This window comes from Centroberyx gerrardi, chromosome 12, assembly GCF_048128805.1.
Source record: "Centroberyx gerrardi isolate f3 chromosome 12, fCenGer3.hap1.cur.20231027, whole genome shotgun sequence".
Lineage (NCBI taxonomy): Eukaryota > Metazoa > Chordata > Actinopteri > Beryciformes > Berycidae > Centroberyx > Centroberyx gerrardi.
In genome coordinates, this window is record NC_136008.1 from 7,518,930 (window position 1) to 7,528,915 (window position 9,986).

Sequence of the window (9,986 nt, forward strand, 5' to 3'; positions counted from 1 at the left end):
GAATCAAAACAGTTGCAGAGAAATGGGAAAATTTGTTTTGAATTATGTTTGCCTTCCAATGAGACTTTGGTTTTAGCCCTTAAGGTCCTATGCATTGTATACTTGTTCAGACAGTTGAATAAAAGTAACATAAAAACTGTCTTTTACACTTTTTCATCTAGTTCACTCGTGTCTTTCTCACTAACAACATGCTGTAACATCATTTGTCCAGCAGAGGGCGAGACAGATGTCTATTTACAGCTGCAAATATGGATTCAGTCTCGATTTTCTGGTATCTGCATCAAAATGATCCAGATCTGATACTACTCTGATCCTGGAGAAAAAGTGGATTGGAAAATCTGTAATTCTGATCCAGGTTTAAAGTTTTGAAAAACTGCGACCACAACCAGTTGAGGAGGCATCTCATGGGCCCAGTTTTTTGGACCCAAAAAGCCCAAGGTATATTGCTTTTTGGCATTAAGTGCTAGAATGTCCTACTCAAGTAGAAGCATTGTTACTGTACTGATATTTTACTTAAGTAGAAGTGTTAGCTGTGATCTTTCTCATGCAATTCCAAAAGGATGGGAGGACAGAGTTCAAACTAGATTCTTTTGATTGGAAAAAATGGGAATTACAGTAAAGACAAAGTGAAGCCAGATTACTTACTTTAAAACTGTCCAGTTTCTGATACTTATGGAGAGACACAAAACCTGTTCTCTGTAATGGATGTGATTTAAAATGTAGTGAAGTACAATACTTAAGTAAAAATAAGTAAAACTACTGACTTTAAAGTACTGCCAGAACATTTTCCCCAATGATAAAATCAAAACCAACAAATTCCTGAAGTGCTGACAACACGTTTTTCCAAGAGATATTTTGACCCAAACCTGAGTCACTTCACTGAGATATTGAACCTGAAGCAGCCTCAGCCCTTCTGGGAAAATCTGCTAAATATCTCACAGTCCAAGCTGTCACTCAGACGATACCACCATGAACAGCTGCGTTGTATCCCAATGACTTCAAAACTTAAGACATCTGCTCGAATTGATCTTTATCTTCAACTTTATAACATATTATCACAAGTATGCACTGAAAAAGAACTATTTAAAACACCCTTTCACAATAAAAAAAAAAAGGAACCACAGTCTTCCCCCAGTCTTTCAACAATAGTCTGTTCCACGGAAATGTTGATAGTTTTTTGGATACATTGTAGCGCATAAACATATATATTGTGAGTGGATTGCATGATTTGTAGGATAATGCAATAAAGCCTATATGACTGAAAGGATACAGTATGTAGATCCAATTAGAACTTACGATATCCTCAAATAGAAACTTAAGCGCGTGTGATTCAATTTAAGGAATTACTTCAGAATTAGCTGCCCGACTGAATGGTTAGCTTAGTTCAAAATACAAAAGGAATCATTTGCACGGAGAAGAAAAATGATTCCTAATTTTGTGGTAACACTTTGAAGCAATTGACCAATCGGCGTGCCAATTCCCCCGAGGAAACGCCTCCTGGATTGGTTTCTACCTGTTGCGCAGCAGCAGCGACCTGGCGACTGACAAAAGTAGTTTAACCTCCCATTAGAAACACTGGGAAACAGAAATTTCCCCACTACAGAAATATACCGTGTGTTACTGAGGAATATATTCGGCGAGCGACAATGGTTTGCGGCGGGTTCGTTTGCACCAAGAACTCCCTCTCCGCTCTCAATGTACTTTATGTTGTAAGTAGGCCTACCTGCTGCTGTTTCCATAAGTAACTCAGAGGGCATTTGTCTAACACCTGCTGTAAAATGGCAACAGGTGTTTCTCCTTTATTATTGAACAGCGCTACACAAATTATTCATAAAGGAAAAGCGTTATAATGCCGGTTTCACTCTGCTATCCGGGATGTTTTCTGAGCAGTTTAGTTGCTGTGGAAATGCAACAGGTAGGTGTTAAGGTGACAAATGTTTCCTGGTTTCCAATAGCTTCCCTATATCTTGATTAATAGCCTACGCAGCAGAGTCAGATAATTTTACACTTTGTAGTTTCGATATCAGCTCTGAAATCAACAGTTTGTCAACTCCCAGTATTTTTGTCACTGAAAAATCACTTTTTTGTAACCTAGCATGGCATTTTAGAATTATATTATACGTTCTTTTGTGTTTTTGTGCATGTCTTTTTATGTTTCTATGTCTTTGTCTTGTTTGTAAATCCATGGACAATAAAGTTTCTAACTCTATAACTTTTTTTTTTTTTTTTTTTTTTTTTTTAACACTGGGGATTTTGCTGTGCATGGATCAACAATGACTCATTTGTTTATGTGTTATTCTGTAGTTTCCCCATAAACCAGGCATGCTAAATGACTTGCAGGGAGGCAACATATGCCATGGAGGGCCAAGAGTCTGCAGGTTTTAATTCCAACCAAACACCAGCTGATTTCTGACTGATTAGCACACGTTCAACCAGAAATCAACCGCCGTAGTGTTCAGGTTGGAAAGAAAACCTTCAGGCTCTTGGTCCGCCATGACACATGGTTGCGTTTTCCTGGAACAGAGACTTTCTTGGCATGAAAGGGCCCATTGAGAGTGCTTCCTTCCTTGGTAGACTTCTCTCTCATCAGGCTGACGTTTGTTGTTGCCCCTCAGATGGTGAGTCTGCTGCTGATTGGAGTGGCGGCCTGGGGGAAATGGTTTGACCTGGTGTCCAGCATCAGGGTGGTGGCCGGGGTCATCGGCGTGGGCATCTTCCTGTTCCTGGTCGCCTTCGTGGGGCTCTGCGGCGCCATGAGGCACCACCAGGTCCTGCTCTTCTTCGTATCCTTCTGTGTGTTTCTGTGGTTTGTTTGCGGGAACACAGGGAACAGCCTGTCATTTTTCTGAGTTTCGTTTGTTTGCTAAAGCAGGATCAAGAGGAAAGCTACTGTTCAGACCCTAATAACTTGCAGTACTCGGACCATTTATTCTTCTTGTCAACATTAGGAATTTAACTCCAGATTACGTTTACTTCCTGGAAAAGGGAGCATCTTTAATGGTGACCTCATGCTGCACCAGTAGGAGTAAATAAAAATTCCAGCCAATAAAAGCATCACAGATTTATGAGCAATCCTGCCCCTCCGCCCCTTCCATCAAATAAAACTGCCTTTCTTTCTTTCCCTAACAGACATCCCATTGGTTTACACTTTTGAATGATCCCTCACTCTTATATCCCGCCCCAACATCCTGTTTCAACAGGAAATACATCACATTAAGGAAGTAAAGATGCCGTTTCTTTAAAAACAATACTGTAATATGCTTCAATTACTTAAAAACTAATCTATCATATCAATTGCAAGACATTTCTTTTTTTTAAACATTGTTTTAATGCAAGACTGTAGAACATGTAAAATATTTATGTACAATAGTGACTTAGGGGTGTTTTTTACCGCAATATATATAGTAATACCGGTTACTGTCCCATCCCTAGTCGACATGTAGGTTGTATTTTGATGGCTGTTGTAGCGTAGCAGAGACAGCGTCGGGCTCCAGGATGTTTTCAGGATGATTAATCCCAAATCAACTTCCTTAACTGGGTCCAGTACATGATAATCCTGTTCCTGGTGTTCGTCGTGCAATTCTCTGTGTCCTGCGCTTGTCTGAGTCTGAATAAAGACCAACAGGTGTGTATTCTTGACTTCTACATAATCATAATTACATATGATTTCAGTAGTAACAAATATTACTTAAGCTTTCATGTCGTTTATGTCGACCCTAACAGTGATGTTGTGTAGCTTTAAGTAAGTTTTACCCAATTCTTAATTTGCAACCAGGGTTATTCATTGTCATTCATTCATGGTTACATGTGTGATTATATACTAGGTTGGCTGTCTCATCCTATTGAAATGAGTACATGCAATGTTGTTACACTTCAAGCGATACAAGAAAAGAGACAAGGTGTTTTTAAAATAATTTCCCTCTTTGATTTTCATCCGTAGGACCACCTGCTGGAGGTCGGATGGAACAAATCAGAGGCGACTCAGAAGTATGTCGAGAAGATGCTGAACTGTTGCGGCTTCTTTCATGTCAACAACAATGGCACATGTGCTGCTGTAAGTAAATCTTACTTTTCTTTTTTTTCCCCTCAGCAGCAACTTGACCTGAAGTAGCACTCTGGATACTTACAGTTGTCGAATTTTCTCCTGTATTTCCTCGTTCTCTAGAGCTGCTTTCAGCATCAGCCCTCACAGCCGTGTGAGACTTGCTCAACAATCATCCAGCGGTATGCTGGGGAGGTGCTGCAGTTTGTGGGTGGCATCGGACTCTTCTTCAGCTTTACAGAGGTCAGTAAAATAGCATGGCAACAAAGCTAACATGTTTTAAAAATGTGGAATTTGGTGTGAAACAGTGTTGGTGGCGGAGATATTTCAGAGTTTTACTACTTTCTGAACATGGGGATCTATACTGACACTTGCTCAGTTGCTATTCTTCTATGATACAAAAAACTTAAAAGAGGAGTTGCTTTGGTCTTTTCTTTTGAGTATCACAAGGCTAAATAATTTATTACATCATGGAAGCATTAAAAAACACCAACATGTTTCAGCCATAGGGCCTTCTAGGGTATCAAAGCCACACAGCTGCCAATCAATCATCTTAAATATGTAAGATTTGATACTTCAAAGAGGACTTGCCTTGGTCTTTTAGTTCAAGTTTTTTATCAGTTTTTTGCCCATAGACCAAAGAGCACCCTCTACAGAACCCACCAGCAGCGCTCCTAGATCTGCTTTTTACTTATATTATTCTTCTATGTTTGTTTCAGATCCTGGGGGTTTGGCTAGCCCACAGATACAGAAATCTCAAGGATCCTCGTTCAAATCCTGGAGCCTTTCTATAAGAGAGAAAGATTTTAATAAACCAAACAATGCACTGCTGAAGAATCTTTTCTTTTTTTGTTTTACTGTGTAAATCACACTTATCTGCACATTTGTAAGATTGTTACTGAATTATTTTCATAGAAATAATGCTTTTTTTTTTTTTTTTTTTGCTATTTGTATTGATGAAGGCTTTTGGCTTGACTGTGAACATGAACTGCCTTTCTAAGTAGAATCTGAGAACTGTCCCTTTAAATTCTAATCTGTCTCACAGTGATAAAAGTTAAGAGCAACTCTGAGTGGTAAACATACACACCTTATGCAAAGAAAGTGCAGAGTAAGACTGCCCATTCCCAGACTATTCATGGGTGATCACACATTGGCCTCTTTGTTGCTCACGGTGGATGTGGGTATTGGATGTCACAAGGATTTCGGACAGGTTAAACTCAACTTAAGGTCACACCTGTTGCAGTTGAGAAGTTAAGACAAGCATTGTATAAAACCAGGTTTATTTTTGTTGATACTTTAAAATGCAAAACACCTGAACACATTGAAGTCATATTAATGCAGCACGTTTCTGATCATTTTCCTTGTCCTAAATAAACATGGAGAGTTGCAGAACATGGTGTGGACTCGTGCTTAACTGTTAAACCAGCTATTCCTTGCCTCTCAGATCCAGTATTGACAGTGAGCAGTGTTTCACTCAGGAATAGGTCATTTGTTGGCACACTCTTGAGTCACTCACATTCCTCTAACCCAAACAGGATGCCAACCAGGAACTACACTGTTTAGATTCCTCTGACTAGCTGATGACTCCACAGACGGTCCGACCTGTTCACCAAGGCATCTATTAACTCAAATAGTTTAGCCTCTACACTGCCAACTTATTTTAATTTCCTTGTGTTCTCCCTGTATGGTTGATAATATGATTCCATCTACATTTAGATATTGATATAAGCTATAAAAAATGTGTTTTAAAGTTTCTGGTTGAAAGACAGACACAAGACTATAGGGATCATTCTACAAACAAAGTGAAATTCATGTCCTCACATTTTAAACTTATGGGGAAAAATGTTATATATATATACACAGTAGATGCCACAGTTTTTTATGACATTTGAGCCATATAAAACAAGTATTTTATTATGAAGTAGCTTGTGCCTCTGGTCATGTGCAGAGACTTTGTGACATTAAGTTAAAATGTAAGTTATTTACCCATTTTCAACATCAATTAGCACTCACAAGTATATGTATTCAAAGATTTTAAATATTACTCAATGCTCTCCCTGCCTGACAAAAGCCATAATTCAGGGGGAAACAAAGCCACAGTGATCCCATGAAGTACCTCCAGGGTCAAAGGTCAGTTGAGGAGAGGCAGATAGGAAGCACATGGTGAGTAAACTCTCTTCATATTTCACAAATATAATGGTTTATTTGACATAAAGATGTGGAATATCCTAACATATCACTGTGGCTAACTATATTAAGGAAATGTGATTTTGATGACGATAAATTATGTAGCTAAAATTATTTATTTATTTGAATTGAAAGTGGTTTGAGACACTGTGACTTCCATGTTGAATAAAACTATATCTTAAGCCAAAATGTATCATTCATTGCCTCATTATCAACAAGTTTACAAAAATGCATCCTGGAAATTTTGACACATCACACAATAAGGTTTTAGATAAAATATAAATCAATTAACAAATGAATAAATCAATAGATAAATACATGAAACACCACATCTTTTGGCATCTTTGCTGCTGTCCAGTGAAACCTTATATGTCCAAAATGACTTGTTTTGCCTGTTTTCAGGAACTAAGAAAAACAGATTTGTTTTCAGCTTGACTGTCATGCATTTTGAGTTTATCCAATGAGTTTTGAAAGGTTTTTATTAAGACCAACAGTAATAGAATGTTCTCAACCCATAGAGGAGCATGACATCCTTCAACTGAAGTTAAAACATGAAAATCACCAAGAGTGGAATTACAGCGTTTTCAGTTGACAACGGCAATAACAAAATAAAAGTTCCATTCAGCCAATATAGTGACCATAGCACCACAGTCCACCAGTGACCCTTTTAAACTGCTTCAGCCTCTCTGAGCACAAGGGTCCAGGAAATCCAACGGTGAGAATTTCCGAATATCTGTAATCAACCATGAGACCAGAATTGGACATAAAACCTGTGAGCACTTCCTCAAAAGCCTGAACAGTTTGGCACTGATTTGGAATGAAAAATACAGCTTTGTCTGAGTCCATCAATGCCCTCGTCCTCTCACTCTCCTTAACGTTCGGCCTCTGAAGCGTGTCCTTGTTAACGGTCAGAATGAGAGGGTGCAGACAGAGCCTAACTAACAGGGGAGTGAGTGGGCATCCCACTCTTAAACCTCGATCCTGTGTGTTTAATTCAGAGCTAAGCCCGTTCAAACTCCTCCCTTTTTTCAGTAGACGCTTGATAAGTGCTTGAAACTCTTTTGGCAACTTGTAACACCTCAGCCTCTGGAACAAATACGTCCACTTCAGCGCCCCTGGATCTACTTTCAGTCCAACTACTAGAGTTGGTGTTTTGTTGTCTCTAGCATTCTTAAAAGCGTCAATGCACACTTGAACATGATTCCCAGCTCCGTGTTGGCCTGGATTGAGAACATGTTCCATGACGTTGCAAAATCTCTCTGCAAGAATCATGGTCAAAATCTTGTAGTCAGTGTTAAACACGCATAGGGGGCTGTAGTTTTGCGCTTGCACCTGCTGTGGCTGACTCTTGCAGTAGTTGTGGTCACTTGATGCAGTGGGATCAACGGCTAAGGATTCATTGAAATTAGCACTGATCGCCTTGATACTGAGGAGATGGTTAAAAAACATTTGAAGGCAGTCAAGGAGTAGGCATGTGAAATGTTGGTAGAATCTGACAGGCAAGCCATCTGGGTGTGGTCCGCCTGAATCGCTGAGGGACAAGATGGCCGAGAGGATTTCTTTCTTTGTGATTTTCTCAACTAGAACTGCTCTTAGAGTGGACTGCAGTTCCTCGAATTTCATTGTGTTGTGCAGTTGGTCCAAGTAGTCCATGATGTCTGACTCTTTACTTGGCCATAGTGCAGGAGGAGACACTGCATTCTTCACTGAGGTTGAACCTTAACAAAGAAAAGCAAAATTTCAACAGAGTTGCTCTTTGACGTATACCATGAAAGAAGAAAAAGGATTGAACTCATCCTACTATTGTATTTCACTGTATACACACTGCCAGCTTCAGAACTTTTATGCACTAATTTGCTGTAACACAAAGTCTCAAGAATAGTAGTTTGGCTACCTGTGTCTTCAGTCTGCTTCTTCTGCAAGACGAAACTTTTTTCTGTTCCATCTAACTTGTGTTTTGTCATGGTTGCTAAGAATGCAGTATCTTGTCTGGATGCCTCAAATTCTTCTTGCTCCTCTCTTCTCCGTTTACAGCTGATAGCCTCAAAGCCCAATCTTATCTTTAGGCAAGGCCATATATCTGCTTTTCTCTTGATTCCCCCTCCTGAGAAGTTTTGGATTGTTTCTGAAAGATGTCCAACTATGTGGTTGTGATCTAGCAAGCTCTTATCAAACTGCCACCTGGTATTGTTTGTCCGGATCTTTATCGAAATGGGGGCATGGTCAGAAATATAGCTTTGCTTGTCAACATGTTGAGGTCTTGCGTGAATCTTGCACCCTCTCACCCTATTCAAGACTTCTTGTGGGACAAAGAAATAGTCCAGTCTTGATTTTCCCTTTCTTGAGTCATCAAAGAAAGTAAAGCATTTTTCATCTGGGTAGAGACATCGCCATACATCAACTAGGTCGAAGACTTCTAAAAAGCCCCTCAGTGCTTTTAGCATGTAATTGTGAGAGCGGTTTTTAATACTTGACGTCTTGTCAAACTGGGCAAGAACAGTGTTGAAGTCTCCTGCTATGATCAAGTTGCCAGACTTTGGGAGCTTGAGAGAGAAATCAGCATCCGCAGCGAAGTCGATCTTCTCATCTTTTGAGCAGTAGACATTAACAAAAACAAACTCCTCCCCTGAGATTGTGCAAGATAGGACCATGTATCGTCCTTTGGTGTCCCCAGAAATCGTGATCCCCTCCACACCCAGATCCCTTCTGATCAGCACTGCAACCCCACGGCAGCTGGCTCTGTACACAGTGAAGATAGCCCAGCTGTAGTCTTTACTCAGCTCGTGGTCAGTGGTCAAAGTAGCCGTGGGATTGTCTTTGCTCGGACCGACATGGGTCTCCTGAAGAAACACGATATCAGCTTGCAGGACATTGAGGTGATTCAACACTGCAGTCTTTTTCCTTCGAAAGCCATTTACATTCCATGATAATATGGTCACAGTTCTTCCTTCACTTCCCATTTCATACACAGTGGACAGATCCAGAGTTTCTGCTTTTCACTGTTGGTCATTGGCAACAAGTGATGAGAAGGACAGAGTCTTCTGACCAGATGAGATGCTGCTTCCCAAGTATAAGATGCAGCAGAAAAAGCAGGGCAGAGATTAATTTTAAATCAATTGAAGAATTTTGTTCTAAAATAAGAAATACCACCTGAAAAAAGCGACACTTGCTCTTACAAAATGATAGCAAAAAATGTTTTTATGACAGGTACTTTATATAGGATTGTAGCTTATGTTGTTGACAAAATTACCACTTTTACAGAATTAATATTTTAGAAATATTTTATGATAAAGTTCAGGTAATGATATGTAGCATTTTGGAATAGGACTCTTCAATTCAACTGCTCTGTTAACCAAATCTTAATACTCTGGTTATATTACCAGTCTTACAAGGCAGTAGTTCACAAATAAGGTACCTTACCTGTAGAGTTGAGGCTGGTGTCATGTAATGCTATCCAAGGCAGTTCATTCTTGTTATATAGTTGTTTCGTTTTCAGCTAATTTGCATGAATGCCCTAGACTTTTCATATCGGATCATGTGCGTGCAAAACAAGGGTTTGACTTGGGGAGATAACTTAAATGTCTCATTGTTACTACATCAGAGCACAGCTGATGGATATCCTTATCTTATCTATAGATCAACACCAGTTTGTCTACCGGGCAAACAGATCAATTGTGGACGCCATCTGCGTGGCTCTTAATATAGCCCTCTCTCACCTGGAAAGACCCAACACCTACGTCAGGATGCTCTTTGTTGA

At 39.7% G+C, this 9,986-nt stretch overlaps 2 protein-coding genes across 2 annotated transcripts; one reads left to right on the forward strand and one right to left on the reverse strand.

The window, feature by feature from the left end:
- The first annotated feature begins 1,507 nt into the window (after positions 1-1,507).
- LOC139917917 (tetraspanin-13-like) lies at positions 1,508-5,829 on the forward strand. Its single transcript, XM_071907149.2, has 6 exons — positions 1,508-1,709; positions 2,616-2,783; positions 3,545-3,625; positions 3,941-4,054; positions 4,166-4,285; positions 4,762-5,829. Exons 1-6 carry the CDS (start codon positions 1,647-1,649, stop codon positions 4,834-4,836), a joined length of 621 nt encoding a protein of 206 aa, XP_071763250.1. The 5' UTR covers positions 1,508-1,646; the 3' UTR covers positions 4,837-5,829.
- Positions 5,830-6,722: 893 nt separating this feature from the next.
- On the reverse strand, positions 6,723-9,189 carry LOC139917909 (LINE-1 retrotransposable element ORF2 protein). Its single transcript, XM_071907142.2, has 2 exons — positions 8,124-9,189; positions 6,723-7,947 (listed from the first exon to the last, which is right to left on the reverse strand). Exons 1-2 carry the CDS (start codon positions 9,187-9,189, stop codon positions 6,851-6,853), a joined length of 2,163 nt encoding a protein of 720 aa, XP_071763243.2. The 3' UTR covers positions 6,723-6,850.
- Positions 9,190-9,986: the final 797 nt, after the last annotated feature.